Below are 26,698 nucleotides of genomic sequence, written 5' to 3'. Positions count from 1 at the left end.
CATTAAAATTCACTGAACTGAGCTCCAAGACAACCCACTAATCTCTGACAGTTGACCAATTGTCTGTCGACAGTCTGTGAGGACAAGCTCTCAAATTTTTTCAATATTTTTGTCAATTCGGGCAGTTGATGGACATCCAGAATGAGGTTTGTCATCAGTCAACATGTTGCAGTTTTTAAATTGATCAGACCACACGTATACCTGAGTTTCTCCCATAGTGTCATCTTGGTAAGCTGTTTTCAACATTAAAACAGTTTTAGCAGCATTTTTACCAAATAGAAAACAAAATTTCACAGCTGCATGTTGTTCAGTTAAACTTGTTGATGTTGTTGTTGTTGTTGTGGTGGTCTTCAGTCCTGAGACTGGTTTGATGCAGATCTGCATGCTACTCTATCCTGTGCAAGCTTCTTCATCTCCCTGTACTTACTGCAACCTACATCCTTCTGAATGTGCTTAGTGTATTCATCTCTTAGTCTCCCTCTACTATTTTTACCCTATACGCTGCCCTCCAATACTAAATTTGTGATCCCTTGATGCCTCAGAACATGTCCTACCAACCGATTCCTTCTTCTTGTCAAGTTGTGCCACAAATTCCTCTTCTCCCCAATTCTATTCAATATCTCCTCATTAGTTATGTGATCCACCCATCTAATCTTCAGCATTCTTCTGTAGCACCACATTTCGAAAGCTTCTATTCTCTTCTTGTCCAAACTATTTATCGTCCATGTTTCACTTCCATACATGGCTACACTCCATACAAATACTTACTGAAACGACTTCCTGACACTTAAATCTATACTCGATGTTAAAAAATTTCTCTTCTTCAGAAACGCTTTCCTTGCCATTGCCAGTCTACATTTTATATCCTCTCTACTTCGACCATCATCAGTTATTTTGCTCCCCAAATAGCAAAACTCCCTTACTACTTTAAGCGTCTCATTTCCTATCCTAATTCCCGCAGCATCACCCAATTTAATTTGACTACATTCCATTATCCTCGTTTTGCTTTTGTTGATGTTCATCTTATATCCTCCTTTCAAGACACTGACCATTTGTAACACTGAGCTATTGCACATGATACTCTTTAAAGCCTGTACTATGGTAAGTTGACGGGCTTCACCTTAAGAGAAAGGATTTTTGTATAGATTTTTACCGCATGTACCTGAATGGAGGCAAATCAGACGTACACCCACTCAGTAATAACAATGACACGTCAAGCAATTCAGGAGCACAACCACACATTAGGACGGACAAGAAACAACACAGCAGATGCTACCAAATTGTTAATAGTACGGTCGCCAGCCTAATTAGGCATTAACTGAGTTTCTTCCCTGTACAAGTTGATGTGCGTTCATACAAAACAACCCGTAATAACACTGCATAATATGGTAAATTTTAGAACCGGAAAATCTACTGAACTAATAATTTCACTTTCTGTACCAATATGGATAAACCATAAATACATAACATTACACTATAATGTTTACTACAAACTTCGTATTGTCTATTGATCTGATTAAAATCGGGCATAGGTTACCCTAGAAATAGCACTTTCGAAACACACATACAGTGTCAATTTTGAAAAGGGTAAAACACTGATAAATTTAGGTTTTATATTGACTTTAACTTTGCTGGTCAAATCAGTTCAGTACACTTCAGAATTCAAATGAATAGAAAGGAAAAGGGGGGGGGGGGGGACCCTGAAACTGTTATGATCACTGTATTGAAAATTTTGATTATTGGAAGCATTAAGCATTCAAGATTTCCAATATATGAGTTACTACTCTTTTTGTCTTATTTCCTGCTCATTTAACTACCATTATTTTTGTCTCAAATTAATTAAACTTCATTACTAAACCAATTTCAACATTATCTTCCAACTTTGTCAGACCTATGTTATTTACCTATATATTCATTAACAACAAAGTTCTTTAAACATCATTCTAACATAGATAGGTCTGCAGGTAATTATTATTAACATAAACTTTAAATCTTCATCTCGGGACACTCGGATTACACAACATGTGGAAAGGACCCTGTCTAGGTTAGTTGTGAGGATAATTAAATGATAGGACAGTTCTGGTAAAATTTGAGTTGTTATTGAACAGTATGGAACAAAAGTAACACTGGTCCACACGAATACAGTACTAAAAGTTGTAACCTGTTCGTATCGATGCGGCGGTCAGCAGGCGGTGAGATGGCAAGGCAGAAAGCACACATACAATCACAGCAATGGCTCTTGAAGTATCAGCACTTTACTTCTTCATAGCGTCGCAATATTTTTCCTTTTAGTGCCTATGGAATATTGCCATGCTGTATAGGCGTCGGAAACGGCACATCCGAGGCTCAACGAAATCACGTTTTCCAGGAGAGCCTCCTCAATCCAGAATGTGTTTCTCAGACCTATGCCCAACTCCGACTACTACTGCTGAGCCCGTTATGCCGTGCAGCGCCTGTGTGCATTTTCCCGCGCTCTTATAGCTGCCATCTTGTTTCTGTACAAATTGCAAATAGCCTTTTGCTCCCTGTATTTTACCCCTGCCACCATTAGAATTTGAAAGAGAGTATTCCAGTCAACATTGTCAAAAGCTTTCTCTAAGTCTACAAGTGCTAGAAACATAGGTTTGCCTTTCCTTAATCTTTCTTCTAAGATAAGTCATAGGGTCAGCATTGCCTCACGTGTTATATGTATATATGAAGGTATATGAAGGAAGAGTGTGATTTGAGTGTGACTGATTGGCATTGGTATGGTAGAATGTTACAGTCATTGCTACTGCATCTGTGGGAATGATAGAAGTTTAAAATTGCTACTGGTTTAGAAAAGGGAAGGAATGAATTTGGAGTGAAGGAAATATTTAATGAATTATTTTGGGATGAACATGAGACTGAGGAATGGATAGAACAGGATGTGTGTACGCGAGAATTGGAAGAAAAAGGGGAGAAATGAAAATCTGTTCTAATTTGTAATTAGCGGTAGTAATTTTGGAGGGATAATTTTATATCTTTACTTGGGGATTCATTAGTGATTTGTTAGTTTATTGTGGCACTGTACGTGTGCAAGAGGGGGAAGTTTAGGCACCGAGGGTGCTTGGACGTCAGTGACCTTGTGGATTTAAGTAAAATATGTATTGATTTATGCTTTGTATAAGAGTGTGGTATAGAATTTATTGGACAATTTGAAGGTTATTAAAATTGTAATTGTACGTGCACACAATTTTTGGTGCGTAGAGGTAGGAAGGATTTATTAAAGTCAACTAAATAGAACTTGTAGGAATTTGAGCTTACTGTGATTCAGTCGTTTACCTTGTGAGTTTGTTCCTGAAGCATCGTTTTCCACTGGAGGGAATCTTTAACAGGATTCTGGTTGGGTTTGGGAAATGGTTTATTGACGGATTTCTACTTTTGATTTTCGTTGTAGGCAGATTTGTCACAATAAACAGTGGAACTTGGAATTCAGAGGCAGACACTATTTCTGCTAGGAACTTGGTCAAAAGACTGATGTGAGTTGATCAACACTTTCTGCTAAAATTGTGTGAGCGTGTGTAGTGCGATGGAAAAAAATTAGTGCGTGAAGGAGCCTTAGTGCTGAGTGAGTGGCACAAAAAGTGCTTACAAAATAGCACATAAGTAAAAGTGCATTTAAAAATTTTTATTTCTTGTCCAAAAAATGATTTATGCGTAACTGAAATGCAGGCATTTATGTAATATGTTGTATCCTTCATAATTTGTGTTAGTTCAAGTTTATTTCAAAATTCGTGCTTGTTTATGCATAACTGAAATGCAGGCATTTATTTAATATGCCGTTTCATTCATAATTTGTGTTAGTTTAAGTTATTTCGAAATTCGTGCTGCTCCCACATCACTACAAAAATTTTGTAAACACTATTGGCCTGGTGTTTTAATCATTTAATGCTATTCTTTGTAATTTGTTTTATATGTACTTCTATGAACTGAAGGGTGCTACTTCTGAACATTCTGGCAAGCCAGAATGTTAATAAGTGGAGGTGTGTGAGGTAACGGGTGAGTTGTGGTGCCCTGAAAATATTATAAGTTCGGAGTTGTCGTGGCCATGGGGCCGCTCGGCAGGCCGACCGCTTGGTGCCAGACAAGAGGGGTAGCCTCAGTACGTGGTCTAGCGACCGTGTGGCTGGGAATTCCATGGTGACGCTGTGCCGATGAAGGAGACATGCTGGGAGTGCCTAAGCTGGTGGACTTTGTGAAGCCCTAATGGCAGACATTTCACAGTTCTTATAGAAATTAATTGTAGCCAGATGAATCATGATACCTCTAAAACAAACATGTACATTACTATCATTTGCACGACAATTCTGATGGTGGAATCAGATTTTCAATATCTTTATTAGTTTAAAGTTCAGTATCTGATGATAAATTGTACAGGTAACACCTAGCAACAAATTTCCAAAATCTAAACTGTTGAACTGCTTTTTTCAATCGACGTGTCTTTAGAAAGCTATTAGTGTAAACCTAAATTGGTATGAATTATAGGCACGTAACTTGAATAGTAAATGAGTTATTGGAGGTCAAATTGGGCGATGTCGTGCTGGACACCGTTCCTCATACAACCGTCGAGCTTCATGCGCTTTACCATTGGCTAGTCCATAAACAAAAACCATATCTCCTTGTTCTTCAAACGAATACTGTGCCACCATGCGTACTGTATGACTAAATCGCAAGTGACTTGTGTGTGCTCCGAGGCGAAGCTTACCTATTAATTCCCATGACATGTGGTGGAGACATACAGCAAGACCTATTCAACACGTGTGTATCACTTTTGGGCAGTGACAGGGCAAGGAACATCTGTATGTGTGAACTGACAACCATAGTGCTGCACGTCAACCGACAAATGGCAACAGGGCAATCCACGGTCAATCGTTGCGTGTGGTGCCAAGTTTCCATAGTTTAAAAATGGTGCGTTTTCAACCTACACAACATTAGTAATTTTGGTTCCTACAGGTATCAGCTATCTAGGGTTAAATTTTGTCACACAATTTTTCTCCACCCTCTGTATATCTGTGTGTATGTGACATAAAGCGGAGTGATTGTGTTTATGTCTGGGATCTCCTCCCAAACCCCTGTACCTATTTCAACCAAATTTGGCTATTGCAACTAAATTCGGCACAGAAACAGCAGGCCTCACTAGTATCAGTACTGTAGTGTTTGTAGCCTTCCAGCACAAATAGGAGTGGAGATATGTGCAAAAACGTAATTTTCCGGGTCCTGAAATATAGATTGCCCTGCATGACAGACATGTTATGTGTGAATAGTATTGGTCGGCCAAATCAACCTGCTTTGCAGGACAGCCTGCATGTGAGGGGCAAGAAATGGCTTTTTGGGCTCCAACATACAGGCTGCCCTGCACAACATATATCTTACGTTGGAGCAGTACTGGCCTGCTTTATCGGCACTGTGTGTAACCTGCCCTGCATGATGGTCATGTTGCAGGAGTAGTATCAACCTGTTTTATTAAACTGTGTTGCAGGGACTACACATACTGATGACCAAGGCTGTGGCCAGGTTGAGATGGGTACAAGGGATGGTAGACAGAGTGAAGGGGAGGAGGAGATGTACAAAGAGAGGGGACAAGGGGGAGATTCATGAGGCAGAGGAAGGTTTAAAGGGGTAGTGAGCAGGTGGAAAAGAAAATGGCGGAAGTGAAGATGGAAGGTGGAGGATGATATGGTCAGAGGGAGGCGGAAGGAAGACATAGTCAGAGAGAGGGGGTGGAGGAAATGGGCAATGAGAGGGATGAGAGTTGAAGAGAGAGAGAGAGAGAGAGAGAGACAGACAGAAAGTGAGCTGGGGTAGACAGAGGTAGGAGGATTAGGTGGGCAAACAAAGAGGGGAAGAGGTGGACACAGAGAGGGGGAGAAGAAAGTATGTTAAATATATGTGTCAAACACTTAAGTGTGTGAAGCCGTGGGGAAAAGGCTAGTGTGTAAGTAAAGCAAATTGTAAGTACATGTGCCTGGGATCTCATCCCAAACCCTTGAATCGATTTCAGTTAAATTTGACACACAGACAGCAAACTGTGCGAGTATCAGTGGACTGGGGTAGATTGTTCAGCTCAACAGTGATATTGTGGCAGTAGTATTGGCCTACTTCACTGAACAGTTTTGGATGTGCTATACATGTGGATGGGCATGACAGGAGGGGGGGGGGGGGGGGGGGAGTTTGAGATGGATAAGGAGGGATGAACAAAGAGGGGAACAGTATGGGATTGATAGAGAGAGAAATAGGTGAGAGAGGATGGACAGAGAGAGGTGGGAGTAGGAGATGAACAGAATTAGGGGGCAGGAGGAAATGATTGGGAGAGGGGCAGGAAGAGATGGGCACAGATGGGGGAGGAAGAGACAGTGAAAGGAATCAGAAGAGATTGACAGTGAGAGGGGGATATGATAGACTGAGAGGGTGGCATGGAAGAGATGGATAGAGAGGGTGTGAGGGAGATATGGACAGTCAGGGAGCAGAAGAAGAGAAGGTTCACATAGGGGAGCTAGAAGGAGATGGACAGGGTTGAGAAGGGCACTGATAGAGAGTTGGAAAATGGGAAAGATGATCAGAGAGAGGGGTAGGAGGAAAGGAACAGTGTGTTGGGAGGAGGAGAGGACCAAGAGTGGTGGAAGAAGAAGCAATGTGCAATATATGTGCAGAACATGATACAGATGAAGCTGTGGGGAAAATGGTAATACATTTACTACATACTAAAGCTGAGCATCCAGGTCCCTGGACCACCCTAGCTCTAATATTTATGAAGTTTCAGACATGCGAAGGTTTTACCAGTCCCATTATGGGCAGTCAGGTAGGCTGCTAGCCAAATGCAGGACAGAAGGAGATGAATAAGGAGAGAGGGGGCAGGAGGTGATGGACAAAGAGGGAGCAGGAGGGATGACAGAAAAAAGGGAGAAGGGAGGGAAGGACAGAGATGGGGAGGATGAGATGGACTGGAAGAGGAGACAGACAGAGAAAGTGTAGAGGAAGAGGAGGTGGACATAGAGAGGGGGAGGGGGCAGTGGAGATGGACAGAGAGAGGGTTGAGGAAGAGATGTAGAGAGAGAGGTGGAATGGAGAGATGGTCAGAGAGAGGAAGGAGGAGAGGGAGATGCAGGAGGCAGGTGGGAGATGTAATGGGTGGAAAAGGAAGGTGGGGAGGAGGAGATGAACAGAGAGAGGTGAAGTAGTACATTGGTAGAGTTAGGGTGAGGAATTTATGTTCGGAGAGAGGGGGTAGAGGAGATGTACGAAGAGAGATGGGAGGGGGAGATGAACAGACTAAGAGACTGGGGAAGAAGAGATAGATAGAGATGGGAATATCATTTGGACAGAGACAGAGAGGAGGAGGTATGTGTTCTGCATGACAGGTATGTTATGTGTGTAGTATCGGAATGTGTTCCAGGGAGTATACATCCAAATAGGCACTGCTGATCAGCGGGGTGGAGAAGGAGATGAATAGTGAGAGTGTGGAAGTTCAGGTGGAATGAAAAAGGGGAGGAGCAGATGGACAGAGAGCTGGGAGATAAACTGCACAGATAGAGGTGGAAGGATGAGATGGGTAGAAAGAAAAGGACAAAGAAATGGATAGTGAGAGGAGCAGAATGGAGTGGCCTGAGGTAGGAGGTACAGAAAACAGACAGACAGAGACCATGGAGCAAGAAGTGGACAGAAGAAAGCATAGGAAAAAATGGGGGAGGTGGAATGTGGGAGGGGAAGTGGGAGGTGGAATGAGCGCGAGGGAGGAGGAGTGGACTGAAGGGAAATCTGGAGGTGGTCAGATAGAGTGGGTTGGAAGTGATGGACAGGGAGAGGGAAGGAGGAAATGAACAGAGGAGGAGGAGAAGAGGGGATGGACAGAAGGAGGGGGAGATGATCAGATAGATGGGGAGGAAAATGGATTGATATAGAAGGGGAAGATGGATGGAGAAAGAATGGATGAGGACATATGCAGAGGGTGAGGTGGAAATGGAAAGAGATGAATTGGAGGAGATGGACAGAGTGAGGGGGTAGGAAGGGATGGACAGAAAGAGGGGTGGAAGAAGAGATGGATAAAGGTAGAGGAAGGGGGGAAGAGGAGATAAACAAAGAGAAAGGAGAGCCAGTGGAGGCAGGTGAAAGATGGAGAGTGATGGTGCGCATGTCATAAAGGAATGGTGTGTGAGGAGGCAGCTGAAGTGTTTGTGAGATAGAAGAAGGAAGGGTATCAGGAGGCAGTTGGCAGTGGTAGAGGGTGTTGGGAGGAAAGTGGCAAGGAGTGTGGGAAGGCAGATGGAAGTGGGACAGGGCGTGAGGAGGCAGTTGGAAGATGACAGATATGGAGGAGGTAAGGGGAAGAGGGACAGGGTGTGTTGAAGCAGGTGGAAGATGGGGAGAGAAATAGAAGGGGGAAGGTAGATTAAGGAATACATTCAAAGTATTCCTGATCATATTGATCAAACAGTAGGTGTCCAGACATTTATGTGTGCAATGTATGCAACGTATGCCTAGGTGGTTGAAGTGAAGTGATAAGGAAGAATGGACAAAGAGAGGAGGCTAAGGAGAGGGGCCCAGAGAAAGGGAGGAGGAGACAGACAGAGAGAAGGGAATTAGGGAGTAGTGTAGGTGCCAAGTGGAAGATGGGGAGTGTTTGTGGAGGCAGGTGGATGAGGAGTGGAGAGATAAATAGAAGGGGAGAAGGTAAATTAGGGGAGAGATCAGACATTTATGTATGAAATACGTGTGAGGTACACATTCACAAGTGAAGCTGTGGTATGCATACCACTTATTCTCTGGAAAGAAGTACTGCAGGAGTATGAATCATCTCCCAATGGTGGAGGAGTGAAAAGGGGGTGACATAAGAGATTTATTTTTTTTTTTTTTTTTATTTATTTATTTATTTATTCATCCGTAGACAACTTGTGTTGTATGGATGTCGTCAACTGTATACAAGGAATGCGTATATACATAATAGTACTTCTGGTAGTACATATTTCTATGGTGCAACTTAATCGTTTGTACACAAAACAAATACAGACCAATCTTAGTTACAAATAAATATAAATTTACAAATGTATTCTTGCATGGATTACACAAAACAAATACATACCAATCTTAATTAAAGATAAATATAAATTTACAAAGGTACTCTTGCATGAATTGAGGTGAACACATGTCATTTACAGTATTCTTTGACAGTATAGTAACATTTACCTGCTAAATAATTTTTTGCAGCTTTCCTAAAGGCATGTATTTCAGTTTCAGCTTTGATCTCCTCTGGAAGTCTATTATACATTTTTAATCCATTAAATAATAAACTATTTTGGGTTTTTGTTTTGTTTTTTCGTATGAGATGCAAATGGTGGCAGGATCTAGTCCAGTGTTGATGTATAGATCTGTTTTGTGTGTACTGGTCAATGTGTTTCTTTATATATATCACAGTCTGAAAGATGTATTCACATGGTACTGTCAAGATTCCCATGGTTTTGAATAAATCAGTACAGTGAGCTCTCTTGCTGCTTTTTGTTATTATTCGTACTGCCCTCTTTTGCAGCTTGAAAATTGCTTGTATGTTCTGCACATTTGTACCCCAGAAGGTTATGCCATAACTAATTATTGAATGCACATATGCAAAGTATGTCGTCTTAGCACATGAACTATTACATACTGACATAATTATCCGGAGTGCATAGCAAGCAGTAGCAATTTTCTTTTCTAGTGCTGCAATATGGTCAGTCCAGTTAAGCTGTGAGTCAACATGCATTCCTAGGAATTTTGTGATTGTGACACAATCTATAAGTTCATCTTTAACTCTTAGGCCTATGCTATTATGTTTTTTATTTATGTGGAAATTAATACTGTTTGTTTTTTTAATATTGAGGGTTAATTTGTTGCTTACTACCCACTTGCATACATGATCGAGAGTTTCTTCAGCTTTGTCTCTCAATTTGTCTGGTGACTCGTCACTGATAAGGATGCTGCTATCATCTGCAAACAGTATTGCTTCCCCGTATTTCACACTCTGGGGAAAATCATTGATATATATTAGGAAGAGTATTGGCCCTAACACACTTCCCTGAGGTACTCCTATGTTAATATGTTCTGGTTTGGAAATGTGTTTTGTCAATCTGCTGAACTTCGTTTGTGAGATCTCTACACACTGTACCCTATTTTCCAAGTACGATTGAAACCAATTATTTACTGTTCCCCTTATTCCTAGTGCCTCCATTTTGTTTAGTAGTATTTTGTGGTCTACCGTGTCAAATGCTTTGCTAAGGTCAAGAAATATGCCTGTTACATGTTCACCTTTGTCAAGTGCTTCTAAGACAAAGTTTGTGAAGTGAGCTACTGCTGAACCTGTGCTTCTTCCTGGCCTGAAACCAAACTGTTCTTTACACAGTAGGTTGTACTTGTTTAGGAAATCCATTAGTCTCTTTTTCATAATATTTTCTATTACCTTGGAAAAGGATGAGAGTAATGAGATGGGCCTATAGTTTTCTATATTTTCTGGATCGCCTTTCTTAAATAGAGGCAGGACTTTTGCACATTTTAAGTATTCTGGGAAGCAGCCTGCAGTGAAAGATTCATTTATCATGTGTGCCAAAGGATGTTGTATGCTGTCAATGCAGTCCTTCAGTAAGCACACTGGCACTTCATCTAAACCTGCTGATGTTTTATTCTTTAGATTCTTCACAACCATCCTTACTTCTTCTGTAGAAGTCGGTAACAGTAACATTGAGTTATCCATATAGTTCAATTTTTGTTCAGGCTGTTTTTTGCCAAACCTTTGCTGTAGCTTGGTAGCAACACTGCTGAAGTACTCATTTACAGTATTTACTAGTGTATTTGGGTTATGTATAATAGCACCATTATGTTTAATTTGAATGTTTACTGTTTTTAATGTATTACTGTTTGTTTCCTGTTTGGTAACAGTCCAGGCTGCTTTAATTTTATTTTCTGCCTTTTCTATAATACTGTCATTGTGGGCTTTTTTTGCATCTCGTAATACTCTTCTGTATATTCTTTTGTATGTGTGGTAGTAGTTTAGGAAACCAGGATCACTATGGTAGTTTTTTAACCTGTTCAGTTGTTTGAGTGTTGCAGAGGATTTCCTTATTCCTTTGGTCACCCAGGTATTTCTTTTGTGTGAGTGTACTGCAGTTTGCATCTTTGGGAATGCTTCATCAAATCTGAGTTTAAATAGTGACATGAATTTAGAAAATTTCTTATTTACACTAGTTTCAGCATACACTTCTTCCCAAGTTATACTGTTTATTTGCTTGGCAAATTCTGATCTGTTTAGTTTGGAGAAAACCCTTCTGTATGTGTATGTTTTAGTTGTATTGTCTATATTTATGTTTAATTTTAGGATTTGACAGGAGTGATCAGAAAGGCCAAGGTTATCTACAATAATTTCACAACTTTCTTTATCTATGTCTGTGATGATGTGATCAATTGTTGATGATGAGTTTTTGGCTATCCTCGTGGCTCTGTTAACTAATGGTGATAACTTATAACAGCGCAATATATTCAAGAATGAGTTACAGAATCTATCTGGGTTTTGTGTGTTTATATTTAAGTCTCCACAAATGAGAACCTTCCCTTTAGGATTCGAAGCCATGTCTAGAATCTGGATTAGTTTTGCAGTGAAAGTATCTATATCACCACTGGGTGAACGGTAAATACATATTATAGTCAACCTTTGTGCCTCATCTGTCTTGCTTATCTCTATGGCTGATATTTCTATATGTTTTTCCTCACTTACAGAATTAATGTCATTTCTAATTTTATAGGCAATTCCTTGCTTAACATATATACATGATCCACCTCCTCTAATGGTGGTTCTACTATAATGACATGCTAGTATATATGAGTTTAAATTTATTAATGTTATTTCAGTTCCTCTACACCAATGTTCAGTAATGCAAGTGACTGAACTGTTTAAAGTTTGTAGTTCCACTTCTAATTGTTGCACTTTGTTTCTGATAGATTGTATATTTTGATGAAAGACTGAGAAACGAGCACAGCTTACCTTGCCTGTATCTTTTGTTTGCATTTTGTTGACAGTGACTGATGCTTTGCGCCAGTTTGTCCCAGTTTTTTTCTCCTCTTGGTGCTGAACCATAAAAAATCCTCCTTTGGAGTGATGTACTTTCTTGTCCTCTGGCTCCTTCTGATGGGGTGTGGTTTAGCTGGTGGCTTCTCCATTGGTACTGTCGTTTCTGGTGCTACTGCTGTTTTTGGCTTTGCTTTTGTCTGTCCCACTGTTGCTGTGTCTCCTGCTCTTATTGTTGTTGGTGGTGGTGGTGAAGGTTCTGCTGATGTCAGTTCTGCTGCTGATGAGATGACTGCCTTTGTTGATTTTTCTTGTACTGTGGAATGTTCTATTACTGATAGTGGTATAACAGTTGTTTTTGTGTTGAAGGTGTTTTGAAGTAGTTTTAATTCCTTCATTATCATGTTCGCCAGATATTCTTTCCCAATACTGTTTAAGTGTAGTCCATGTTGTGTATGGAATCTACGACCTATATTATTTATATTAACACATTTAACATTTTTAAAACGTCTACAGATTTTGGCAAACTGATAGTTGGCTTTTTGTATTTCTGTGTTTACACATGATTGGTTATCCAGATCGTGCCGATGTGGTGTATTCACGATTATCACATTTGTATGCGTGAGGTTCGTCAGACACTGTTTAAGATAACGTGTAGCATTTGCAGTTTCATTTTTATATATATCGTTTGAACCTCCGATAAGTATTACACAGTCTTTATCGTGCAGATTTTTAACCTCTCTAGATTCAGTCGTTTTTATTATTTCCGCTAGTGGGGCTCCCGGTTTTACTATGCTACACAAACTTTTATTAGTTTTCTCTTTAATTTTCTTTGCGAGTCCACGGCCATGACTATCTGAAAGCATGAGTATTTTATTGTGCGAGTTATCTGTTACAATGTTTTTCGTTTGAGTGTCTGTTTGTATCGGTATTTTGTGACGTACTTCAAGGTCATTTTGTACCAGTATTGTCTCATGAAGTTCATACGACACTTTATCGCTGTTTCGAGATTTTTTGATGTGTTTAGACTGTTCACTAGTGGCTTTAGGCCTACTATCTTGAATGCTTTTCTTCCCAAGCGACTCGTAACGGCTAGTTTTACCCTCGCTGTCTACAATTGCGAGTACTTCAAATGAGTTTTCATGCACGAAATTTACGTTGCGGTCATTGTTCACACGATTTAACACTTCTTGTTTGTTGTTTTTAAACGTAGCTTGGTTGTTTTTAAACGTAGCTTTGTTCCAGTTTTTGGAAGCAGGCGAAATGTTTTGCACCGAGTCCCGCGTGTAGCACGTACCTTGTTTTGATCGGAGATCATAATTTTCTTTCTTGAGCCATGAAATTTCTTTACGAAGCACTTCGACAAATTTCTGTAGGCTGATAATACGTTCATTTAATTTTGTTGTAACACCATTATCATTCACATAATGACTGTTTTTCACTACGGAGCTGTAATTTTCGCGCACAGGAATATTACGAACACTTGAATCTGTCGCCATGTTTCCTGCATCTCAGAGAACAGAGAGAGAAGGAAGTAGGAGAAGTTATAGCCGTGAGTGGCCGATGAGCAGCGCACGGCAGAGAATGGAGGTATCACTAATAATGAACAGACAGGACAGACGAACAAGTAGGGGACGACAGACACTATGACTGACCAGGACACAACTCGAGGCAAGCAAGCAAGAACTGGAGTGATAAACACTGCGAGACAACAATAATGCAGGAACACTCCAAACAACGACTGTATGTATCTCAACATATGGAACTGGAATGCAGTACAGCTGAGATGCCCAAGCGAACTATAGCGAGTACCAGACTGCTGGGGTTGCGCCGTCTGACTGCCTAAATACATGACAGCGGAAACGCGATTGACCACGGACTTCACATGGTACAGAGGATGACTCACTCACACGGCGAGGCTTGCGTCACAGGCGCCACCAGAGCACAGAGACCCCTAGTGGGTATCCAGGTCCATACCCTCTGGCGCACATTCAACTCTTCTGCGCCTTCCGATACCAGAGGAGATGAACAGAGAGAGAGAGAGATTCATATTTGGGGGGGGGGGGGGGGGGGGGATTGATGGACAGAGAGAGTAGTGAGCAGGAGATGGATGGGGAGGGGGGGGGGAGATGTGCACAAAATATGGTACATACATGTATCCAGTTGAATCTATGGGTAAGAAACAAACTATTAGTTTAATAATGAATTGGCTGTTTCGCAGTATCAGGTATAGTTATTAAGATGTTTGGAAATTAAATAATCTATTATTCTTTGTTGAGTTTGCAGTGAATAAAGCAGTAACTCAGTAATTTAATTTGGTACAGTTTAGGTCAAACATCGGTACAAATGAAACTTGGTTGATAGGTATCTTTTTTCACAGCTGCTAGGGCAGCCATGCCTGTATCCAGTGTGGAGTAGCACATTCCATGTAACATGGAGTGCTATAAAGCTTTCATAATATACTCAACTGAATTCATTGATGTGTCTTGCTTTCCTCATTTGTATACTGTTTATGAACTCACTCACAGTCACTATGAAAATTTACATTGCATTAACAGTTGGTTTTATTTTGCTTAGAACTCAATTTCTATAATCGTATATCAGGCTACATAGTTCTGCAGAGACTACCGAGAGACATACAGCAGGAAGAGTGTCACTGAGGTTTTGGATGGTACTGACAGGGATGAGGAGCCATGCCGACTCCATTGCCGTGGCAAGCTGCATTAGGATTCTCAATTGAGGAGCCATGGCATGAACAGCCCGATCAAAGCAGTCCCACACTTTCTCAATTGGACTTAGATCCGAGGAGTTTGGTGGTCAAGGGAGTATGGTAAACTCATCATGGTACTCTTTGAACCACACTCTTATGCTGCGAGCTTTATGACATGTTGCACCATCCTGCTGGTAGATGTTATCTTGCTGAGGAAAATCACCTGGCATGCAGGGGTTGACAGAAATTACCTGGCATGTGGGGATGATAAAGTCCACAAGGATAGATGCATAGTTGTGTTGATCTATTGTGCCTTCCAAAGTGACAAGATTACCCAGGGAATGCTATGAGAGCATTCCTAAGGCCATAATCCTCCCTTCTCCAGCATGGACATATCTGGTGATTGTTGCAGCATCTTTGCTTTTAGATATTTCACACCACACATTAAAACACTCTTTTACGTAGTGTAGCATAAAATGTGATTCATCTGAAAAAGCATACTGTTGCCACTCCGTGGACATCCAGTTGTGTGCAAATTCCAGCCCTTGTTACCAATGAACAGCAGGCAGCTTGGGTGCTTGAACCAAATGCGAGCTGTGGAGGCCCATATGCAGCAACGGTTGCTGAACAGTCATTCAGGAAAGACTGGTAGTAGCCCCTCGATTCATCTGGGTGGTCAGTTGCTCAACAGTTGCACATCTATGTGGCCTTACACATCTCTGTAGCTGTCATTCTCCCCTGTCATCTGTCGCCCTTGGTGCACCACACTTGCCTCAGCACCACTTTGACAGGCACAGCGTACTTTAACCTCGGTGGCATGCAAGCAGTTTACAAACTTAGCTGCTTAGGAAATGCTTCTACCCCTGACCCAAAAGCCAATGATCATGCTCACCTGGACATCAAATAAATCACTCTTCTTCTGCATTACGAGAATGGCTGCACCATTTTCTGCTCCTCCCCTGCCCCCTCTCCCCCAACACACTTTATATACCCTCCACTGCTAGTGCTGCCACCTGTCACCTGGGTCACCTGGGATGGTTATTGCATATTGATGTTAAATTTAGACAGTGTTCACAGTATTGTGACCGGACCATGCCAAAAATATACCAAAATGATCGTATGTAGAGTGTTTACATAGGAAAGTATGAGGCATCTCTGGAAAGTAATTACCATTTTGGAAAAAAAATCATTAAACATTTTTTCAAACTGACACTTTTTTTTACAAAAAAGAGCATTTCTTAAACTATTTTTTACATAGTTGGCACCATTGTCCAGACGTTTGTCTTTTCAATCCCTTCTTCATAGAAAGATGCTGCCAGTGAAGACAGCCACTGCTGAACATCATTTTTTGCATTGTTATCACTGTCAAAGTGACTTCCTCCAAAATTCTGCTTCAGTTTCAAAAACAAGTAGTAGTCAGAAAGTGGGCTGTATGGCAGGTGATCAGACTGCTCCCAACTAGGTTGTTGCATAAGATTTTGGTATAACCAGCAGAATGGGGACTGTACTGTCATGAAGCAACACAATGCCTTGGCCAAAATTTCCATGCTTTTTGTTTTGAACTGTGTACCAAAGTTTCAATTCCTACAAGTTGATGATGAATTTCAGTTGGCTTATTCTTTATGTTCGAAAGCCCTATCACAGAATGCACTTCACAAACAGTGGGCTCAGAGACTGTCTCAAAAATTTTGAATGATCACTAACAAATGTGAACGCAACACAATCTGACTGTAATGGTGTCAGTGGAAAGACAGTGAATGAGAGAGATGAGTGCGAATATGCGTAACTGTGACTCTTGTGCTGCAGTGGTGTTAGAACAAAACAGTAGTTACTTTTCAGACACACCTTATATCACATTTGTTGATAGTTCTGTTAAATAAAAAAGAAACGAAGTCTTTTATGTGGAGATATGGTTAACAACCACTGAAAAATGAAAATGAATTTACAATTTCAATGTAATATTTCTAATTAAAATCTAGTTTAGTAAGGAGAAAAAGGAATTTGTGTTTGGTTGTTTAGCAACATGCTTATATTTGCTGATTTCCAGTAGGACCATCTTTCTGCTTTTCTTAACAGAATGTAAAACTTCACATTCTATGTCATGTGAGCAGTTTTCTGTAAAAAGATGATCGGTAAAAGTTGAATCTATCTCTCTTAATCTTCAGCTTCTATTGTGCTCAAGTAAGCTAATTGCCACAGCTCTACCTGTCTGATCATTATGTATTTTTCCATATTATTTGCATGTGATTTTATATATTCCATCCTGCACCAAGGATTGCATTTTGTCTTTACTATTGACTAAAATTTTGGCATTCTGTTACTGTAACTCCTCCTGTTCTGTTTCAAATCAATCACTATGTAACATAACCAATGAGAGATTACGTACTGATTATCTATAACTCGCCATTGCTGAGACTTGTCCCTCCCCCTCTCCCCTCCTCTCTCTCTCTCTCTCTCTCTCTCTCTCTCTCTCTCTCTCTCTCTCCCCTCCTCCCTCCTCCTTCCTCTGGTTGAACACCCTGTGGAACCTGAAATACATCATATACGAAATCCTTTACCTCCCATGCTTTAGTCTGTGGTCCTTATTTTCCAAATAGTAAGCTATTTCTCAGTGCATTTGATTAAGATCACATGTGCAGGTGGCAACTATTGGGAGGCGTGGCAGACGGATGGTGTGTCGGGAGGCACTCTCTCAGTTTGCCACTTGCCTGTTCCTCAGGGAAGAGGAGGTGGTTGTGACCTATGTATACCGGTGGGTGCAGTAAAAGAAGAGTGACTTTTAACCCTTTATTTCCACCAATACATCTCTCCTTTAGCGATGCTACGGCGGTCCTCTGCCGTTGCTTGTCCGGGTGTGCTGTGAGCACTTGGCAGCTACTCAGGAAATGGATGCTGCACCTCCACCGTCCACACTCGAAGAAGGTGGCACGAGCGTACGTGGCTTACACGTGCCGGCCTAGTAGGTCCTAGATCCCCTCCGGCAACTGTGGCTCGTCTCTGCTCTCTGAACCGCGACGATGGTTGTCGTGTGGTTGAGAAGTGTGCTGACCCTGGCCTGCCGTGCAGGTAGGCCCCGTGGCTCCGCTGCAGTGTCAGGAACGCTGATGTCCTCGCCCAAGTCGACACGGAAGACCCCCAGGTCTTCCCATCTGCGCTGGAAGCTGCCAGCAGTGCCGAACTTGTGACTGGGGCTTACGGAGGGGAAGACATCTCTCCAGCAGCTGTTGGCGGTGTTGGGTACGAGCAGGAAATCTACAACAGACTTATACCCAGCGTTAATACTATGTCAGGGAATTGAGTAAGCGCGTCCTGTGCACCGTCGATCCTTCTGACTAATCCCTTCTGAACTCAAATGCTGGAGTATTTACTGCGTGAAATATTGGCTGGTGTTGACGCAATGTCACTTGTAATGACTGCATAGGCTTTCCTAATACGAATATATTAGCGATTCATATCGTGCCCTATTTGCTCAACCCTTTTTTTTTACACCAACGGACTGGTCCGTAACAATATTCAGTATGCCTTCTTGCATCAGTGTCACGGCCCCTTACTTCACATAACAAGGTGACGTGATACCTCTCATTCGTATTGCTTTACTAAGCTTCTGCTGCCGCTAGCTACTCAGTTCGTGCAAAGCGCTGATGTCCTGCTTTCCGCCTGACCTGCTAACGTGATGAAACGCTGCCATTTTTTTTCGAGCTTGTTGACACCCCCGCAAGGAACACAAAGTGAACGAGGTCTTGCAGTTAGGAAATTATGTGGCCAGTTGCATGATACAGGGTTGGTACATAACACATGTTAAGATGACAGTGTAGGACTGGAAACACTACACTTAAGAGATTAGAAAAGTTAGCAATGTCTACTGTCAGGTGGTCACACTTAGCATAACTTTACACGGTCTATAACACTGCAACTGACACTGCGAAGTTTTGTTATGCTGTGGGCACTGTGAATGACAAGCAGTGACATTCCGTGTCCACGTGCTTTCTGCTCTGTTTGAACTACCATGCCTAATACGTGAGCTTCATCAGTGTGTCCATTTGTCGTGTAACTGCCATTTCTCGGACATTCTGCTTTTGTGAACCCCACTAATGGCTAATGGGTCACAAGGTGCTTTTGTGAATACTTTCTGCAAAAATTTGTTGTAACCATCTTAGACTTGTGCTATGTTGTTGCAGATATGTATTGAATATTGGAACTTAATTTAATATTTGCAAACTAGCTGTGTTCTATAGGTACAATGTATGCGCAATTACCAATGATCATTTACAATAGTGTTGGGTTGTGTGATTTTCATTTTTTCTTCTCTTCAGTATCTGCTAATGGGGTATTTATCATATGTAATACATTACTGAATTACAGCACATTGACATAGAAAATAATGACATGTTTTTGTCTTCAGGAAATGAACTTAATGCGAATAGAAGGAAGAGAAAAGTTATCACTTCTAGAAGAACAAAAAAATTTTTTTGAGAATGAAGTGAGCAATAACAAAGAACTGGAGCACCAAATATCTCTTGTTAATCAAAAATTGTCCATACGTAGAGATGAGAGTGCAAAGCTTGCACAGGCACTTGAGGATTTGATGGGTGAGGTATGTAATACATAGGAGATGATACTGTGTAAGTAATTCTTTATTTTGAATTTATAATATTTTAGGCTAAAATAATTTTACAGTGGCAGTTACAGAGCTATTTAAAGCTATTTTTAGATACATAATTAGAGTACAAAAGCATCAGTCCTAAATTAATTTAGGTACTGGGACGCCAAGATAACACACCTAAGATATACACAATATTCTTGTAGATCTAATAAAATGTACACTTGACAGCACAAATATTATTGGTAGAAAATCACAGTCACATTCAAATTCTGGTAGGGCACTGCTGCAAGTGAAGTACAACATGCTTTTCTTCTGGATTACATTGAGAACACACAGAAGAGGAATTATTATTTATGCACAAATGGTCCTGTCTGTATTCTACACCTATTCCAAGAAGACACAAAAGATTTTCTGCAAATAAAATTCACTTTTATTAACTAAGATGAAATACAGGGACACATTGTCATCGTCTTTTTGTTGTTCTTCATCCCATGTTTTCATGGGATCACCATCTTAATTATTGCATTCGGGAGTCGTAGCATGTGGCTGGATCCCATCCCTGACACCACCCCTTTCCTACTTGGGATAAAATTAGTGCATCCCAACTGTCTGTGTCTAATTTTAGCTCCTTTGAAAGTGTGTGAATGTTTCCTAAAGGGTAGAAGTCATGTAACTGAGGTGAAACATGGGTACCAGCCGAGCCTGACATTTACCTAGTCAGATGTAGGAAACAGGCTAAAGACCACATGCAGGCTGACCAGGACACTGCCCCTCATCATTAATCTACCAGGTGGATTTGATCTGAAGTGGGTGCACCTCCATGAATCCTGCAAGTAGTATGGTAATATGCACAGCTATGCAGGTGGAACTACATAGACACTTGAGAGGGAAATTTTTGTTGGTCTTCACTGTAAGTGGATGATTAACTAGTAGGTTATATGTGTAAAGAGGCAGATGTTTGATTCGATGTGAAGTTGCAACAGATTTTTCTGTTTCTTCCGTGCTGTTAGAGACACACATTACAGTATATGAAAAACATGCCTTTATTCTGATGATGTACAGTTAATTTTCCACAATATATGTAAAGTTTTTAGGCTGTAAATCAGTGAGAATCTCTTGTGGTGCCAAATATAACAGACAGCAACATTTGCTGCTAACCCACCCATGTTGAATGTCTCTGTCTTCTGCAAATTTATAATAAGAAAAATAAAGAGGTTATGGAGATATCAGACTTTTGGGAAAATATCATCCAGTCACAAAGAAAGCAGTGGCAGATAAATGTGAAAACTATCTTATAATTAAATTAACAGCTTATGCCTCAAACTTGCTGGCAGGAATACTGCTCAAAAGAATGGAAAAGAAAATTGGGGATCTGTTAGATTTGCTTTAGGAAAGGGAAAGGCAGCAGAGAGGCAATTCTGACTTGATAACGGAAGCAAAACTTAAAAAAGAAGGTTCCAACAGGGATATGGAGTTGAGCTGACTTTAGTGCCATGCCCAGTTGCACTAGGTTTCTCAGTTGAGGATACCATGATGTGAACAGTCCATTTGAAGTGATCCCACAGATTTTCAATTGGGTTTAAATCCGGAGAGTTTAGTGGTCAGGTGAGTATAGTAAATGCATGCTGTTGTTCTTCAGATCATGCACATACACTGCGAACTGTATGGAATGTTTCTCTATCCTGTTGGTAGATGTCACTGCACAGAATAAAAGCACACTGCATGCCAAGGTAGATATGATCGGAAAAGATAGGTGCATAGTTGTACTGATCCACAATTGCGATATAACCCGGGGAATGCCAAAAACATTCTCAAGACCATAATGCTCCCTCCACTGGCCTGGGCTCATCCAATAATTGTTGCAGAGTGTTTGTTGTGTGTCCGATGGAGCTCAACAGTCATTCATCTGAAAAGGCCACCTGTTGCCACTCAGTTTAAATGGGTGCATGTACCAGGCACCTGCTGCAGAGGCCCATATGCAGCAATGTTTGCTTGATGGTCATTGAAGAGACACTGCTGGTAGCTCCTTGTTTTATTTTTACTAATGCCTGATGACCTAAAAACTGCATGGACACATTTTGAGAGACTAAATTGTGTAACTTCCTTGAGTGAATTCTGGAGCAATTTATCATGTCAGATGTTACCCCTGCATGTGGTGGCAGTATCCTGCTCCACTGACTGTTCTGCACTGATTGTTAGTTAAGGTAGCAAGTTATGTCTATCATCACATCATTCATTGATTCATTGTATAGGATGATAGCCAGTACATAATTCAAGGTTGATATCTGAACCACCTCCCTTAGACTCCAGCCACATATTACAGCTTGCTTTCAAGTTTCGTTTACTAACCACTTAGTGCCTATCAGAGTTGACATAAAACTGGGCAAATTGTCCTTTATAATACCATATTCATTTTATCCACAATTATTACATGATTCACATTCTAGGAATCAAGTTCAGCTATTACTGTTCTTCAGCTGAAGCTACATTACATCTCAAGCACAAGCAGTCACTGAAATGAAGAACATTGTGTTGGGCAGTGTGCTCAGCAACTGGGTGGCCCAGCTTTTCTTGGCCACACTTTGTTGGTTACCATTCATGTAGACTGACAGCTTGTTGACTGTCATACACATGTACAATGCAACAAAGTGGTTGCAGCTTAGCTTATAGATCATATGACTGATTTCACAGGAAACTTTGCCTTTTATGGGTTTGGTGATACTTGTGTTCGAACTGGAGTAGGTTGTGGTGAGAGGATGTATGGCACAGGTCTTTCTTCTAGGTCTACAGAGACACAAGTCATGAGGCAAGAGGATGGGAGCAGGGGTTGATAGAGATGGATGAGGATAGCGTGTAGGTTTAGTGGGTGGTGGAATACCACTGAGAGGTTTGGGAGGGATACTGCATAGGACAGTCCTCATTTCAAGGCATGGCGAGAAATAGTCAAAACCCTGGCAGTGAATGTGTTTCAGTTGCTCCAGTCCGGAGTGGTACTGAGCCCTGAGGAGAATGGTCCTCTGTGGCCAGATGATGGGATTTTGGGTGGTGATGGGTGACTGGAGAGATAAGGCATGGGAGATGAGTTCCTGTAAAAGGTTTGGAGGGTAATTAAGGCCTGTGAGGATTTCAGTGAGACCCTTGGTATATTTCAAGAGGGACTGCTCGTCATTATAGACGAGACAGCCGTGAGTGACTACGCTGTGTGGACGGGACTTCTTGGTATGGAATATGTGGTAGCTGTCGAAGTGGAGGTATTGTGGATGCTTGATAGGTTTGATACGGTCAGAGGTACTAATCTAGCCATCTTTGAGATGGAGGTCAACATTGAGAAATGTGGCTTGTTGAGTCGGGGAGGTAAGGTGACGAGAATGGGGGAAGAAGGTATTGAGGTTCTGGAGGAATGTGGATAGGGAGTCCTCACCCTCGAGCCAGACCAGGAAGATGTTATCAGTGAATACGAACCAGATGAGGGGTTTGGGATTTTGGGTAGTTAGGAAGGATTTTTCCAGATGGCCATGAATAGTTTAGCGTAGGACAGTGGCATATGGGTGCCCATTGCCATACCCAGATTTGTTTGTAGATGATGCCTTTAAAGGAGAAGTAATTGTGGATGAGGATATAGTTGGTCATGCTGACCAGGAAGGAGGAGGTTGTAGGTTTGGAATCTGTCAGGTGTTGGGAAAGGTGTAGTGTTCAATAGGGGGCATTAGGGATGTTAGTGTAAAGGAACATGGCATCAATAGTAATGAGCAGGGTACTGTGTGGTAAAAAATAGGGACTGTGGAGAGTTGGTGGAGGAAATGGTTGATATTTTTTATGTAGGAGGGTGGGGTGTGGATAATAGGCTTAAGGTATTGGTTCACAAGAGCAGAGATTCTCTCAGTGGAGGCACAGAAACCAGCTACAATGGAGTGTCCTGGGTGGTTTGGTGTATGGACTTTAGGAAGCATGTAGAAGGTGGAAGTGCATGGTGTGGTAGGGGTGAGGAGAGAGATAGACTCAGGGGAGATGTTCTCAGATGGGCATCATGTTTTGAGGAGAGACTGGAGATCATGCTGGATTTCTGGAATGGGGTCACTGTGGCAGGCTTTATAGGCGGATGAATGTGACAGCTGGCAGAGTCCTTCTGCCAGATAATCCTTACATTTCAAAACAGCTGTGATGGAACCTTTTTCAGCAGGTGAGATCAGTTTTCAGTTGGTGAATTGTGGTTATTTCTGCATATATAAGATTAGCTTGAAGGTTGGTGGAATTGGAAAATGATAGGAGGCTAGTTCGAGGTTAATAAATTCTGGAAAATTAACAGGGGGTGATTTGGGGACAGTGAGAGTGGATCACAATTGGATGGAGGAGTGAGCTGAGTCAGTCAGGGTTCTACATTGGTCTCGGGTTGTGTCTGAGTGGTAGGGTAGGCCATGAAAAAGTGTTTCCACTATAGGGACTGGAAGAAGGAGAGAAGGTCTTTAACAAGTCCAGCATGTTTGAATTTGGGAGTGGGGCAAAAGATAAGACATTTGTAAAGGACTGATACTTTTGTGGGGCTAAGGCTTTTGGAGGAAATGTTCATGACTGTGTTTTGGGTCTGTTTATGTTCTGGACTTTGTATGGTGGTGGGAGGGAGTTTTTGAGGATAGGGTAAATGTAGTAGGTCTGCAGTGCATGGTTTGTCAGCTATGGGTGGAACTGGAGGAGTTTTTGGAGGCTGCTGTAGAGGTGGTGGATAATGGTAGTCCAAGGCAGGTGTAGGAAGTCAATAGGTTGGAGAGTTTTCTGAGGTGGCATTGTGCATGGTGCTCTAATTCCTGGATGGCAAGGGCTTCAATGTGTTAGATGGAATCCAGGAATTTGGGATTGCACAGCAGGAGAACTTTACAGATGGATAGGAGGTATGCAAGGAGGTTTGGGCCTGATTGGCATGGTTTTGCAGGACTACGTTTGTGGAGGTTAATGGCTAGGGGAATTGGAACAGTTGGAAATCATTGTGGAAGGAGGAGTTGCAGTCAGAGATGGGTAATTTGATGGTAAGGCCATATGGGGCGATACCATGAGCCTTGTTGCTTGGCCTCTGTATCTGCTCATGTTGTTGCTGCAGCAGCAGCTCCTTCTGTAGGCGCAACTGTTCATGCCAGGCCAATGGCAGCCCAAAATTAACACGATGAAAAGGGGAGGAAAAAAAAAACGTAGAAGCATCAGACACATAAGAAAGTCTTCTGTCGCAACTTTACTCTAAACAATGCTGTTGGCACAAGGCAGTGTTCAGGCCAATAGTGGCTTGACAACAAGCTGGGAAACAGAATCCTGCTAGAGGAAATGAAAACACGACATGTGAATCAATCTGCAGATAAGAGAAAGTCCAAAACCACATAGAGAACTACACAGGGACAAACACAACATTAGGTAGACACGTTTGGCTGATGATTGAACACACTGAAATGAAATGGCACAATGCACGAATTGCTAAGCGAGGTCTGCGATTGTTGAACTTAGCATTAGAACTGCACTGCACGGTTTACTGCACAGGTAAACAATTCTGTAAGTGGATCTGCCATACCATGTATTTCATGCACTGCCCATGGCAGTTTTTGGCACTTTTCAATCATGGTAGCCATGCCAGCTCATCTGCTTCCATTGCAGTGTCCATTGGCTGGGATACTAAACATGTTTTTGTGGTGTTATTTTATTTTTGAATCAAATAATCGTCTCGCCCCAATAAAAACAGTCCCATTAATTGAATCAGTTCTGTTAATGTCATTAAGACTGTATCTCAGGTTCTAGTGTTCATTGTCCTTATTTCCATATCGCAGGGTCGTGGGTTTGATTCCTGGTCGGGTTGGAGATTTTATTCAGTCAGGGGCTGAGCATTATACTGATCACATCATTTCATTTTCATCGACACACAAGTGGCATCAACTAAAAATACTTGCACCAGCTAGGTGAACAGTCTCAGATGGAATCTCCCAGTCAATAATGCCATACTGTCATTTCATTTCAGTGTCATTTATCGTGGGGAAGTTACTTGGACATTGCTCCAAAGTAGTTGCTCATGTAATCTGAACTGAAATTCCCTAAATATGGCAAAACCAAAAATTAATCTACCACAATATACTTGTACACTCCTTTGATTCAGCTGTACATGCGGCGATTCTTAAATTCTGTAGATACAGGAAAATAGGAATAATCTTCATTATCCATACTGTAGTGAAGCTAGCACTATTGTACATGTTTGTTAACTTATCCATTAACCATCTGTAGCAAATTATTTAAGTCCCATCATATTATCATTCTGTACACTCAGAACAGTACAAATTCCTTTCACACAAGACCCTAAAATTATTATTATCACCCAATGGCAAACTATACAGATCTTCACTAGATTTCGTCATTTAATTAATTAGACACACAAAGCCCCTTTGAAAAATTTCTCTAAATTACACTCCATAAAATCTTCATAAACACAATCATTAATTTAGAATAACTGCCTTAACCTAAAACTTGTTAGGGGATCAAAACCATCATTTAACTAGAGCATATCTCTAACAGTTGCACATCTCAATAGTTGAAGATTCCTGAAGGATGTTCTGTTTACTCAAGCATTTCAGTATTTTCTGGTGGAGCCTTCCATCTGACCTACATTTCAGCCAGGAAACTGTCACTTTTCTGTAGCAGGAGAAAAATATTACTTGCCTGCACAGAGGACAAAGGGGAACAAGACCACAGTAATTATTGGTAGACTCTCCATGAGTTCCCACTCTTTCAAATTACTTCAATACACACTGCATAGGCACTGTCCCCTTAAAAGGCAAAAGAAAATGATTCCTAGCCCAAAATACTAATTAACCCTTTCACTGCTGTGGATGTGTATACACATCCTACTACACCATATATATGCACACCGCTTGGGTTTTCATGCAGTGCTATGGACGTTTGTGTTTCTCCTGAGCCACTGACTTCTAACTGCTGTGGTTGAGTTACTTTCATAACTCTTTGAGTAAAAAATTTTCGAGTATTTATCATACAACATATGTGCCTCATTGTGTGTGTCATTTATAGAAAACCTCGTTTCGATATTATGAATCATTTGTAAAATGTTTGTTATGATCACATGATTTGCAGCACACAAGGATGTGAATAGTGTGTCATGTGTGACTGTCCATCAGAGATAGAAACCAATAACTTGAGAATGAAATGAGATAGTGTTCTTCCCTTAATTTTAAATAAAGTTTCATTGTCTCATCTACACTTCATTCACTACAATGTATGAACTAATATCAACCATACGTAAAGTTTACGCAGTGTTTTTTTAACTGTGCAAATGCTTTCCAATTTCATGCCAGATATTACT

General features: G+C 41.2%; 1 protein-coding gene across 5 annotated transcripts in view; it reads left to right on the top strand.

Moving 5' to 3' along the window:
* The window catches only part of LOC126458565 (coiled-coil domain-containing protein 39), a 502,134-nt gene that overhangs the window by 215,062 nt on the left and 260,374 nt on the right, over nucleotides 1–26,698 (top strand). For all 5 annotated transcript variants that reach the window (XR_007585661.1, XM_050095693.1, XM_050095694.1 and 2 more), the window contains one exon: nucleotides 19,156–19,347. Coding sequence is in view for 4 of the 5 variants with exons in the window: in XM_050095693.1 (XP_049951650.1) it covers nucleotides 19,156–19,347 (192 nt within the window). In the remaining variant the exon portion in view is untranslated. The remainder of the gene's footprint in view (nucleotides 1–19,155; nucleotides 19,348–26,698) is intronic.

Source organism: Schistocerca serialis, chromosome 2 (genome assembly GCF_023864345.2).
Source record: "Schistocerca serialis cubense isolate TAMUIC-IGC-003099 chromosome 2, iqSchSeri2.2, whole genome shotgun sequence".
In the NCBI taxonomy this organism is placed as follows: Eukaryota; Metazoa; Arthropoda; class Insecta; order Orthoptera; family Acrididae; genus Schistocerca; species Schistocerca serialis.
This window is presented reverse-complemented; position numbering and strand designations above follow the sequence as displayed.